At 44.7% G+C, this 14,003-nt stretch overlaps 1 protein-coding gene across 3 annotated transcripts in view; it reads right to left on the minus strand.

Annotated features, from left to right (window-relative positions):
• Nucleotides 1-14,003, minus strand: part of chl1b (cell adhesion molecule L1-like b) — a 173,576-nt gene that overhangs the window by 10,979 nt on the left and 148,594 nt on the right. For all 3 annotated transcript variants that reach the window (XM_051922351.1, XM_028793721.2, XM_028793720.2), the window contains 2 exons: nt 10,986-11,190; nt 1,679-1,801 (listed from right to left, as the gene is read on the minus strand). In XM_051922351.1, coding sequence (XP_051778311.1) covers nt 1,679-1,801; nt 10,986-11,190 — 328 coding nt within the window. The remainder of the gene's footprint in view (nt 1-1,678; nt 1,802-10,985; nt 11,191-14,003) is intronic.

Below are 14,003 nucleotides of genomic sequence, written 5' to 3' on the forward strand. Positions count from 1 at the left end.
GACTGGGACTGCCAGGTCAGAACTTTTCTGTCTTTTTAAATTTATTTCCTTTTTAGCCATTCTGGTGTGTGTTCAGACCATAGTGTGTGTGTGTGTGTCTTGATAGTATTGGTGCAACATACAAGGACAACACAGAATACAAAAGTTAAATTTAAGGAGAAAAAATATAAAGTGATAAAATATGATGCAGCATACAAGGGAAATACAACAAAAAATAAAGAGAGATAATAGGATGAAAATATTCAGGCAGTCTAGTGTGCAGTTATACATCGATATCAAGTAGAAACTCAGACCTGATTAGTGAGAATAACGTCATGTGGATAAAAAAACTACCTGCCTGCCTTTTTAGGTATTTATTGAGCTTCTGTAAAGAGACAGATTTGCCCCTGGTGACAATTAAAGTTCACCTGTCTGATCTATCTATCTATCTATCTATTATATAGTGCCTTTCATATCTATCTATCTATCTATCTATCTATCTATCTATCTATCTATCTATCTATCTATCTATCTATCTATCTATCTATCTATCTATCTATCTATCTATCTATCTATCTATCTATCTATCTATCTATCTATCTATCTATCTATCTTCTATTATGTGTGACCAGTGACCAGTGAAGGACTATGTTTTAAGCATGAACAAACCAGAGTGTAATTACATTTTTAAAAGTTGCCACATTACACTGCTGAGCTGGGGTTTTCAGAAGAACACACCTCTGGAGAGCGTTTCAAAAGTCTTGTTTTGGGGGGTTAAAAACATGGGGTAGTATGGACAAAAGGTGACAGAGGAGACGAATGTCTGCATTTTTAACTGAAAACGTAGTAATGTGGATGTAGCTTAAGGTTCATGGTTTGGATTATATTTCTAAGGAGGTAATCACAACAGGTGCTATTTGCCCAACAGAAAGTGTCTCCTGACACACAATGGAATGACTGCATGTGTCCTCACCTTTTAGCTTTTTCTTTGATCGAAAGCACCGTGATGTCCCTACATTGATGGATTAAAGGCCAGAAGTCCACATGACCGTCATCATCAAATTCTTCCATGAGAACCCTGAATACAATGAGGACTGATTGAGGTCATTTATGTTAGGCAGAATGCCTAGAGGGACTGGGTGGTCTTTTGGCCTGGAACCCCTGCAGATTTTATTTTTTTCTCTAGCCGTCTGGAGTTTTTTTGTTTTTTCTGTCCTCCCTGGCCATCGGACCTTACTTTTATTCTATGTTAATTAGTGTTCCCTAATTTTAATTCTTATATATTTTGTCTTTTTTCTCTTTCTTCATCATGTAAAGCACTTTGAGCTACATTGTTTGTATGAAAATGTGCTATATAAATAAATGTTGTTGTTGTTGTTGTCTTCATGACCTCTCTTATTTGACACTGATTTAATTTGAAATCTGACATTGTGAGTGGTTATATTAAGGGCTCAGAGACAGTATGCTCTGTGAACAGTGCCATCTAAAGTGTGAGTAACTGATTAAAAACCACTTTATAATCTGGCAAATTGTAGAGCTATACAATCACATCAAGTACTAAGAAAACAATGTTCATGAGAACAGAAGTGTAAAACCTTGACTGCGTATATTCATTCCTTTTTAACATAAGTGTCTCCAAGTGCAGTCATAAGTTAATTTCATAAAAAAAGAGAATGTCTCAACTTCTTTATATACTTACTTAACTGGTACTTTAACAGGTATCCTGTAAGAAGGCCATTTGGCTCGTTTGGCGGTGCCCACAATAACGTGATTGAATCCTTATTAAAACTTGCAACTTTCAACAAAGCTGGCTGCTCAGGTGCTAAAAGAAAGACAAAATGAAAGAGACAGCAGTGAGTGTTCTGTTAGGATTTAAACTAATCTTACAAATACAGTATTTTTAAAGTGCTAATCTGCATCTTTACATTGTCACTTTATGTCCGCTTGTCTTGAGGGTCGTGGTGGCAACATGTCTTTTTCTGAAGAATAAGCAATTCTACTGTAAGCTACTCCCATATTGCTATTTACCTTACCCTATTATAGAAAGTGATCCCAGCATCTCCATTTCAGCTACTGATATTCACAATTTCATCTTTTTGGACTCCGATAATATACAGTAATTACTGATATTGGAACAATTGGCAATGACAACAGGCCATTCATTCTAACAAGACTGTTCATCCTATTCACCTAAATTGTCCAAAATAACATCACATAGAGATCTGAAGATCCCTAAAGTCCTACTCTGTACCACAATACAGTAATCCCCCACTCTATCACGGTTCAGCTATTGCAGAAAAATTCAAAAAGTACATCCTACCTGTTGTGTACTTTGCAGCCAATTCATAACAAAGCATACGGTTTTCAGCAGACAAAGAGTTTAGCGTTACAGCACCCAGATGATTTCTTACAAAGCCTGTTATTGGCTGAAAGAGGAGACTCAACCAATCAGAGCAGATTTTATTCTCTTGGGCTCTGATTGGCTGCTGCTGATGTGGTATAATCTCACAAGAACAGCGAGCGTGGGTCCCTGAGGAATCTTGTATCGCGTACCTTGCTTGTGGTCCGACTTTTGTCAGAAAACTTTTGTGAGCTTTTCGTTTGTTTTAAGCCCTACGATGGCTCCCAAACGTCCTGCATCTTGTAAGCCATCTGGTAATACTGAGCCTAAGCGCCAGTGGAAGACCTTGACCATACAGGGGAAGGTAAAACTGATGATGATTATTATTATGTTACTCATATATTTAGCTGACATCCGTGTATCATATGTGTATCCAAAGTGTGTTTTGTTAAGTTTACATGTGTTTAAAGCGTGTGGGAGGGGTATTTTAAGGCTTAAACTATAAAAAAAAATGTGGTCTTTCTATATCGCGGGTGGGTCTGGAGCGTAACTTCCGCGATAGGCGGGGGATCACTATATTTGGTAATTTATTCCATGTGTCTTATTGTTTTTTGCATGAAGATAAACTTTCTAAGATTTCTATTGCCCTCCACTATTATTGGCACCCCTTTTAAAAATTAGTAAGAAGAGTTAGAAAAAAAGTCACTGTTTGCTGAAGAACCGTCATCTTACACTGAAAAAATGAGAAACATCTGACTTTTAATTGAAACAAGTTAATTCAAAGGGAAACAAAAACCTCATCAAGAAATAAATATATCAGTCATCAGTCAGACAGTCATTATCCAACCCGCTATAACCTAACACAGGGTCATGGGGGACTGCTGGAGCCAATCCCAACCAACACAGGGCACAAGGCAGGAACAAACCCTGGGCAGGGTGCCAGCCCACCACAGGGCACACACCAAGCACACACACTAGGGACAATTTAGGATCGCCAATGCACCTAACCTGCATGTCTTTGGACTGTGGGAGGAAACCCATGCAGACACGGGGAGAACATGCAAACTCCACGCAGGGATTTTTAACAAAAACACATGTGCCACGATTGTTGGCACCCTTGGAAATGAATGTGGAACAATGTAACTGAAGCAGGTGTCCCATTTATCTTGGACATTGTTAAGTTGATTGACAATGACTTCCTGATTAACTGGGATACAGATGTGAGGAGACACAGAACCAAATTTTCTTAGCCAACCATCATCATGGCAAAGAAAAGGGAACACTCAATCCAAATGAGGGAGAAGTGTGTTGCCATTCATAACTCAGTGAATGGTTATAAAAAAATAGCTACTCGCCTGAAAATGCCCATTTCTACAGCAATAATAAAAAAAGTGGTCATCAATTGGAACTGTGACAAACTTGTCTGTAAGAGGACCCAAGTTTATTTTATCCCCACGTACAGTGAGGATGGTAAGAGAGGCAATAATATCTCCAAGGATCACTGTTGTGGAATTGCAAGAAAAAGTAAAATCCTGGGATTATCAAGTCTCCAGAACCACCATCAGGTGACATCTCCATGCTAAAGAGATTATCTGGAAGGTATGCCAGAAAGAAGCCTTTTCTGTCAGTTATCCACAAACATAAGTGCCTGGAGTTTTAAAACGTTACTATAACTTTGACTGGAACCGTGTTCTATGGACTGTGGGTTTGGTGTAAAAAGAAAGATGGCTATAATGAAAAGAACCTTGTCCCAGCTGTGAAATATGGTGGAGGTTCTGTGATGTTGTAGGGCTGTTTTACCTCCAAAGGCCCTGGAATAATTGTTAGGGTGCAAGGCATCATGGATTCAATGAAATCCATTTTAAATCAAACCTGGCTGCCTCTGCCAGGAAACTAAAGCTGGGTTGTCACTGGATCTTCCAGCAGGATAATAATCTGAAACACATGTCTAAATCAACCCTGCAATGGTTAACTGACCACAAAATCAAAGTTCTGCCATGGCCATCTCAGTGCCCTGACCTGAACCTTATTGAAAACCTGTGGAATGAGCCAAAGAGGAGAGGACAGAGGAGAGGGCCGAGGACCCTGGATGATCATGAGAGATTCTATAAAGTAGAATGGTCTCAGATGCCATGCTCTGTATTCTCCAACCTGATAAAGGGTTACAAGAGAAGACTCATTGCTGTTATTTTGGCAACGGAAGGTTGTACAAAGTATTAAATGCAGGGGTGCCAACAACTGTGGCACATGCGTTTTTGTTAAAAATATATATTTCTTGATGAGGGCTTTGTTTTCCTTTGAATGAACTTGTTTCAATTAACAGTCAGATGTTTCTCATTTTTCAGTGTAAGATGACGATTCTTCAGCAAACAGAACATTTTTTTCTTACCCTTCCTACTAATTTTTACAAGGGGTGCCAATAATAGTGGAGGGCACTGTATATAAAATCTGCCCTTATCAAGTTTGTAGCTGTGTCCCAATATTTTTGTTGAATAATGTATTGTAAAGTAACATCTGGGATCCACTGTACTAATTCTTTTCATAATTTTAAACGCATTGATCATGTCCGCTCCTTCAATCTCTCCTCATAGCTCATTCCTCTTAGTCCTGGAGTTAGACAAGTCGCTCTTGCCTGCATTTTCTCTACTGCTGCTATGTCTTTTTTTTAATATGAAGACCAAAACTGCACACAAATTAAAGTGACATCTCATGCAGTGATAACAAATATTCTCAGTGCGTATTTGGAGCCCTAGGTGGTGGAATGGGAGCGGCGGCCCTTGGTGTCCATAGCGGGTAGTCAGTATTAGACTTCGACACCAATGTCCCCATCAGTGTCAGGTTGCACGCCCCCTAAGTTACATATTACTTTACTTCAACAATCAGGTTGGTCCCCCTTGTGCCCCTTCAGCTACATATTTGGCGGCCCTCTGTGTACTTAATGCAGACATTATGGAGTGAATACCCCTCAGCTACCATAGACAGCGCTCGTAATGGACTGTCTGGCTCAGGCTGTAATCACCCTGTGCCCAAAGCCAAATGCCACACTGGGCAGCTGCTCAAGTCACCCATACCTCTATCTGCCACCGCATATTGTATAGTAATACGTGAGTAAAGTTTATCCCTTGGTACTGTTGGCACATATTTGTCTACTCATCCAAGCCCTGTCATTCTTAATTTAACTGGTAGGCTTCAAAATTCTTGTAGTAAAAGTCTCATTCTAAAAGGCACAAATGGCACAACTTGAGATGTAAGGGGATTTGGTTCCACAGCTGCTAGCCTGTAACAACGACAGTATAAATCTCAATGCCCTTAGGCCATGAATCTGTTAAATCTCTTTAGTATGTAAGTTGGTGCGATAAGAGGTCTGTGACAAAGCACAATTTTAATTAAATAATCGAGAGTCCCCTAGTGTGCAGGCTCCGAGTGTACACACACCACACCGAGGTCGACAAATGGCTTGGCTAATCAATCGCACCTTCATGTGCAAATGTGAGCGGGTCAGTAAAGTGCTTCATTCACACCTTGCAGCTGCACCCAAACGGAAGTATAAAGGGGAGAGGGGAAAGTAAAAAGAAGAAGGAAAAGAAAAGAAGGAATGGAGGTTAAAGAATAAGAAAGAGGCAGGATGGAGAGGATCTTGTGCTGTGAGGAAAGAATGTGACCGGGGTAAGAGAGTGGCAGGCCTGTGCTCGAGAGCAGGGCCGGAGTGTGTCGTTCTTACTGAGCTACGTTTGGGAGTTACAGCGGACCAGTTGTGCAGCATCTCACAGTGCCGAATTACTGGCAGAGGGAGACGATAGGGGGTGTCCTACAGATGCCAAGGATGACTGCACATGTTGGCCGGTGTCTCCTCATGTTGCAAGGTCCTGATGGGATAAGCTGAGGATGTGCCAGATTTTAGAAAGGCCATTGGGGCTCGTGTTTTTAGCAAGAATCTGCCTGGGATTATTATCTCGTTTATTATTTTTTAACCTCCACTGGCACTTGATTTTATTGGATTATTTATTGACTATTTGAAGCACTGTATTTTTGGACACTGTTTGTTTGTTGTTTGAAATAAAACCAGTAGACACTTTACACCAACTCCTTGCTGACTGTATGTCCTCACTTGTTCTGGCTCATCCTACAATATTGCCGGTTTTGGGTTCATCGGGCTCCTGGAAGCAACCAGGGATTGTGGAGCTAACCCGGAGCATCACACTTCCAAGAATTACCCTCATTCATGGAAGCCAACATAAGGCAAACATGACTTACTCATGGTGGCCTCCCGTGGATTCAGCTTCCTGACTTTGAGTCCTATGCTTTGTTGTTGGAGCTGTCATGTCTCCACCATGTAGGTTTTCCTCAGTTGCTCCCACAATCCCAAAGATATGTGTGTGTTTGGTTATCTCTAACAGCTCTAAATCCATCCATCCATCCATCCATCCATCCATTGTCTCCCGCTTATCCGAGGTCAGGTCGCGGGGGCAGCAGCTTGAGCAGAGATGCCCAGACTTCCCTCTCCCCGGCCACTTCTTCTAGCTCTTCCGGGAGAATACCAAGGCGTTCCCAGGCCAGTCGAGAGACATAGTCCCTCCAGCGTGTCCTGGGTCTTCCCCGGGGCCTCCTCCCGGTTAGACGTGCCCGGAACACCTCACCAGGGAGGCGTCCAGGAGGCATCCTGATCAGATGCCCGAGCCACCTCATCTGACTCCTCTCGATGCGGAGGAGCAGCGGCTCTACTCTGAGCCCCTCCCGGATGACTGAGCTTTTCACCCTATCTTTAAGGGAAAGCCCAGACACCCTGCGGAGGAAACTCATTTCAGCCGCTTGTATTCGCGATCTCGTTCTTTCGGTCACTACCCATAGCTCATGACCATAGGTGAGGGTAGGAACATAGATCGACTGGTAAATTGAGAGCTTCGCCTTGCGGATCAGCTCCTTTTTCACCACGACAGACCGATGCAGCGCCTGCATTACTGCGGATGCCGCACCGATCCGCCTGTCGATCTCACGCTCCATTCTTCCCTCACTCGTGAACAAGACCCCGAGATACTTGAACTCCTCCACTTGGGGCAGGATCTCGCTACCAACCCTGAGAGGGCACTCCACCCTTTTCCAGCTGAGGACCATGGTCTCGGATTTGGAGGTGCTGATTCTCATCCCAGCCGCTTCACACTCGGCTGCGAACCGATCCAGAGAGAGCTGAAGATCACGGCCTGATGAAGCAAACAGGACAACATCATCTGCAAAAAGCAGTGACCCAATCCTGAGCCCACCAAACCGGACCCTCTCAACGCCCTGGCTGTGCCTAGAAATTCTGTCCATAAAAGTTATGAACAGAATCGGTGACAAAGGGCAGCCCTGGCGGAGTCCAACTCTCACTGGAAATGGGTTCGACTTACTGCCGGCAATGCGGACCAAGCTCTGGCACCGATCGTACAGGGACTGAACAGCCCTTATCAGGGGGGCCGGTACCCCATACTCTCGGAGTACCCCCCACAGGATTCCCCGAGGGACACGGTCGAATGCCTTTTCCAAGTCCACAAAACACATGTAGACTGGTTGGGCAAACTCCCATGCACCCTCCAGGACCCTGCTAAGGGTATAGAGCTGGTCCACTGTTCCGCGACCAGGACGAAAACCACACTGTTCCTCCTGAATCCGAGGCTCGACTATCCGACGGACCCTCCTCTCCAGGACCCCTGAATAGACTTTTCCAGGGAGGCTGAGGAGTGTGATCCCTCTGTAGTTGGAACACACCCTCCGATCCCCCTTCTTAAAGAGGGGGACCACCACCCCGGTCTGCCAATCCAGAGGCACTGTCCCTGATGTCCATGCGATGTTGCAGAGGCGTGTCAGCCAAGACAGTCCTACAACATCCAGAGCCTTGAGGAACTCTGGGCGTATCTCATCCACCCCTGGGGCCCTGCCACCAAGGAGTTTTTTGACCACCTCGGTGACCTCAGTCCCAGAGATGGGGGAGCCCACCTCTGAGTCCCCAGGCTCTGCTTCCTCATTGGAAGGCATGTTAATGGGATTGAGGAGGTCTTCGAAGTATTCCCCCCACCGACCCACAACGTCCCGAGTCGAGGTCAGCAGCGCACCATCCCCACCATATACAGTGTTGACACTGCACTGCTTCCCCTTCCTGAGACGCCGGATGGTGGACCAGAATCTCCTCGAAGCCGTCCGAAAGTCATTCTCCATGGCCTCCCCAAACTCCTCCCACGCCCGAGTTTTTGCCTCAGCAACCACCAAAGCCGCATTCCGCTTGGCCTGCCGGTACCTATCAGCTGCCTCCGGGGTCCCACAGGACAAAAGGGTCCTGTAGGACTCCTTCTTCAGCTTGACGGCATCCTTCACCGCCGGTGTCCACCAACGGGTTTGGGGATTGCCGCCACGACAGGCACCGACCACCTTACGGCCACAGCTCCGGTCAGCTGCCTCAACAATAGAGGCACGGAACATGGCCCATTCGGACTCAATGTCCCCCACCTCCCTCGGGATGTGGTCGAAGTTCTGCCGGAGGTGGGAGTTGAAGCTACTTCTGACAGGGGGCTCTGCCAGACGTTCCCAGCAGATCCTCACAACACGTTTGGGCCTACCACGCCTGACCGGCATCCTCCCCCACCATCGAAGCCAACTCACCACCAGGTGGTGATCAGTTGACAGCTCCGCCCCTCTCTTCACCCGAGTGTCCAAGACATGTGGCCGCAAGTCCGACGACACGAGCACAAAGTCGATCATCGAACTGAGGCCTAGGGTGTCCTGGTGCCAAGTGCACATATGAACACCCCTATGCTTGAACATGGTGTTCGTTATGGACAATCCGTGACGAACACAGAAGTCCAATAACAAAACACCGCTCGGGTTCAGATTGGGGGGGCCATTCCTCCCAATCACGCCCTTCCAGGTCTCACTGTCATTGCCCACGTGAGCATTGAAGTCTCCCAGCAGAACGAGGGAGTCCCCAGAAGGTATGCCCTCTAGCACACCCTCCAGGGACTCCAAAAAGGGTGGGTACTCTGAACTGCTGTTCGGTGCATACGCACAAACAACAGTTAGGACCCGTCCCCCCACCCGAAGGCGAAGGGAGGCTACCCTCTCGTCCACCGGGGTAAACCCCAATGTACAGGCTCCAAGTTGGGGGGCAATAAGTATACCCACACCTGCTCGGCGCCTCTCACCGGGGGCAACTCCAGAGTGGTACAGAGTCCAGCCCCTCTCAAGGAGATTGGTTCCAGAGTCCAAGCTGTGCGTCGAGGTGAGTCCGACTATATCTAGCCGGAACCTCTCAACTTCACGCACTAGCTCAGGCTCCTTCCCCTTCAGAGAGGTGACATTCCACGTCCCAAGAGCCAGCTTCTGTAACCGAGGATCGGACCGCCAAGGTCCCCGCCTTCGGCCACCACCCAACTCACACTGCACCCGACCTCCTTGGCCCCTCCCATAGGTGGTGAGCCCATGGGAAGGGGGACCCACGTTGCCTCTTCGGGCTGTGCCCGGCCGAGCCCCATGGGTGCAGGCCCGGCCACCAGGCGCTCGCCATCGAGCCCCACCTCCAGGCCTGGCTCCAGAGTGGGGCCCCGGTGACCCGCGTCCAGGCAAGGGAAAACGCCATCCAAAATTGTTTTTCTTCATAGGAGGTTTGTTTAACCGCTCTAAATCTAAACCGCTCTAAACCGCTTGTTTAACAGCTCTAAATTCAGCTGTAAATTGGGTGTTTGTGATTGTGCCTATGTGGGCTTTGTGACAGACTGGTGCTCCGTTTAGGCTTTGTTGCCTCCTTCAATTCTTCCAGGGTAGGCTGTGGCCCTCTGCAACTTTAAACAGGTTTAAGAATGTTTTGTCATGTTATGTTATGTGACATGTGCTATTTTACATTTTACTAGCCACATTTCGTGTCAAAGACAGGCAGTCGAATAAATGTAAAAAAATTTGATCTCTCTTGTCCAAATGTACAATCAGTGCCTTTCCTCCCTATCCTCGTGTGTCTGAACCTCTTTTTCTGGGCGCTCCCTCTGTCAAGCGTGTTCACGTAAAGTAAGTTTCTCAGACTCCTAGCTCACCTCCTGCCAGCGTTTATACTCTCAGTGTGGCTCCTATGCCGCTACACCTCCTTGTCTGTCTCACACTCACAGTTTCTCTTTCCAAAGCTAAACTGACCAATCACACCAAACTGAAACTGACCAATCAGATTGCTCTGAGGGACAGGACACACACAGACTTTAGTGCTTTATTATATAGTAAGATGGCATATTCTTTGTAAAAAAAAAAAGCTACACTTTGTCTGCGTTTTCAGACATAATACAGTGACGTTAAAATATGCCTATGTGCCTCTTGGTCTTTTTATGTTTTGCTTTATTAAAACATCTAAATTCAATACATTTCATTTAAAACTGCTTAAGGGCAGCTTGATGCTACTGGGATAACCTCTGGCCTCCTATGATGCTGATTTTTGTTTTCCTTTGTATTGAAGCAAATTGTGTAATGGAAGTAGATTTTGTTTAGTCCTACAACCCTGAACTGGATAAGAATGTTACACTGCACCTTTTTTTACATTAAAAGTCTGATTTCTAATTAAATAAACACATAATAAAACTTTTTTTTTATGAAATTGCATCTAACAAATACAGTATATGAATGAATCACTAAAGTGTAAGTAAGGTTTGAATGTGATTACCTCCTTCTGGAGTTTTAAATGTTACAGAAGAACTTCCTGGTCCATTGCCTTTCCCATTGAACGCCATAACAGTGAGAGTGTATTCTGAGAAAGGCTTCAGTCCTGGAACCACTCCATGGTCCCTGTCACCGGAAAATGTTAGAGTATATTTTTCACCATGACTCTTTTTCTCTTCCAGTAGATTTCTTAACCTCCACCAGTTTATCTGGGAAGAAAACACATTAGATAGATAGATAGATAGATAGATAGATAGATAGATAGATAGATAGATAGATAGATAGATAGATAGATAGATAGATAGATAGATAGATTCAGAAAGTATTTAGATACCTTCACTTTCTGTATTGTTACTTTTGGTGCAGACATTTTAACTTTTTGTCCATCAATCTACACTCAATAACCCTTAATGACAAAGTGAAAACGTTTTTTCAGAAATATGTTACAAATCAAAAACTGAAATCTCTCATTAATGTAAGTATTCTGATCCTTTGTTGTGACACTCTCAGTTGTGCTCAACTTGATTGGTGCCCACCAGTGGCAAGCTGCATTAACTGGACATTGTTTAGAAAGGAACAAACCTGTGTATAGAAGTCCCCAAAATTCACACTACATGTCAGAACAAAAACCAAGCCATCAAGGACAAGATACTCACTGTAGACCTCTGCCATAAATTTGGGGTGAAGCATGGATCAAAGCAAGGGGATAGAACCATTTGTAAAGATTTGAGTATTCCCAGGATTACACTGGCCTCAATAACTGTGAAATGGAAGACGTTTGAAACCACCAGGACTCCTCCTAGATTTGGCCATCCAGCCAAATTGAGTAACCGGTGTCACACACATGCGATTAGGAGACAACTAAAGGGCCTGAATAATAGTAATTCCATGCCTGACTAGGGGGTGGCAGGGTGCACTAATTCTCTCTCTCAATTCGTTACAGACCATTCTTGGGAAATCCCGCCCGGTTTCGGGGCAGCCAATGACGTCACTTCCGGTTTCGGCGCTGCTAACGACGTCACTTCTGGTTACGGCCGTGATGACATCACTTCCTCTACTTGCATTTAAAGGTCGCCATTTTAAAGCAGCAAGTCAGTTCTGTTTTGGACTCAGTCATGTGAACATATCTGTTCTTTTTGATCAATTTTGCAGCCAGGAAGTATTATACGGGTGGCTACTGTAACAAGAATGAAAGTTTAATGTCACTGTGCTCTGTACAAGAAATCATTTTATAAATTCACTCACATGTGCAGGCCAAAGTTAGCACACAGGGGCTGTCAGCATTTAGAAATTGCTAGCATTTGGAGAATGAAGGGGACAACTGCGAGGATGGGCATTGTACTACTCCTGTGAATCCTTTCATTTCCTTGTTTGGAAACCAAAGAAGGGCCTACATGTGGAGGAACCAGTATAAATATTTGGACAAGCAGCCAAACACTTCGAAGCCAATGGATGGATGGATGGGTGATAGCGTCATTCGTCCCAAAAACCCTTCCAGCGCAGCGGACAAAAAATGGCAGACTCTACAGATCAAGGTTCCACCTTGATATTGTCATGCTATTATGGCTTCCCGTCTGTAATGCCGTGGAAATCGTCAGTAAAAAAACCTAAGTTATTTTCTCTTATGTGATTTTTACCACCGTATCACTATGAGAGGGATATTGCTTTTTATATCATATCTATATATTTTTCGGTTACTTAAAATGTCGCAATTGCAAAAAGAACATATTTCTGAAGAGCTAGTGCCTCTTATTGGAACAGCTATCCCAAACCTTTCCAATGACTCTTTGTCGTTCTTGTGACACTGGACAAGAAGAAACTTTGTGTCAGGGAGGTGATCAAAAACCCAATAGTCACTCTAACAGAGCTTCAGATATCCTCTGCTGAAAAGGGAGAACCTGTTGAAAGAACGACCATCTGAGCAGCACTCTGTCAATCAGGCATTTATGGTAAAGTGGCTAACTCACACAGCATTTAAAGGACTCTGAGAGCAGTCTAAAGAGTCTGGTCTAATGAGACAAAACCTGAACTCCTTGGGTAGAACTCCAAGCACTATGTCTGGTGAATCCAGGCACTACTCATCACCTGTCTAATACCAGCTCTACAGTGAAGCATGGTGGTGGCACCATCATGCTATGGAGATGCTTCTCATTGGCAGGGAAAGGGAGACTGGGCAAATACAGAGAGGTCCTTGAAGAAAACCTGCTCCAGAGTGCACACAATCTCAGAATGAGGTAACAGTCACCTTTCTCCATGACAATGACCCAAAGCGTAAAGCGAAGACAATGCTGGAGTGGCTTCAGGACAAGTCTGACTGTCCATGAGTGACTCAGCCAAAGCCCAAACTTAAACCCCCATTAAAAATGCGTGGAGAGGCCTGAAGATGACAGATTACAGACACTTCCCATACAGTATAATAGAGCTTGAAAGGATCTGCCAGGAAGAATGAGATAAATTGCCCAAGTCCAGGTGTGCAGAGCATGTAGAGATTTACCAAACGGCATGAAGCTGTAATCGCTGCCAAAGTACAAACATAAGCTTTGGATAACTTGCACTACTGGTCAAACGTTTTAGAATGCCTCACTTACTTAAAGTAAATTAAGCCTTGCAAGTTGAAGCAAACAATTTGCACACGTATCCCACCTTCTGTTAATTACCTAAAAACCCTCGGTCTGTTTTAAAGCAGCAGGGCTTAGCTAGCAAACAAGAAAACTACTTTATGGATTTAGGTTTTTTTCTATAATTTGCTTGAACATTCCGGATGATTTTGCGACTTCTCTCATTGTGCTAAGAATCATAGTTCGCTTGAATGAGCAATATATTTGCGCTAATACGAGACAGAGGCTTTAGGCCGAGGGGAGGGGGAAGAGTGATGTCAGGAGTAGGGAGCTGGTCAGGGTCCCTCTTGACTGTCCTGTTTCACTTGTACGTGGGCGGTGAAATGGGGCATGGCGATAATTATCAATAAAACTGAGTACTAACTTTTATATGATGTTTTCCATCTTGCCTGAAGAAGGGGCCT

Source organism: Erpetoichthys calabaricus, chromosome 2 (genome assembly GCF_900747795.2).
Source record: "Erpetoichthys calabaricus chromosome 2, fErpCal1.3, whole genome shotgun sequence".
In the NCBI taxonomy this organism is placed as follows: Eukaryota; Metazoa; Chordata; class Cladistia; order Polypteriformes; family Polypteridae; genus Erpetoichthys; species Erpetoichthys calabaricus.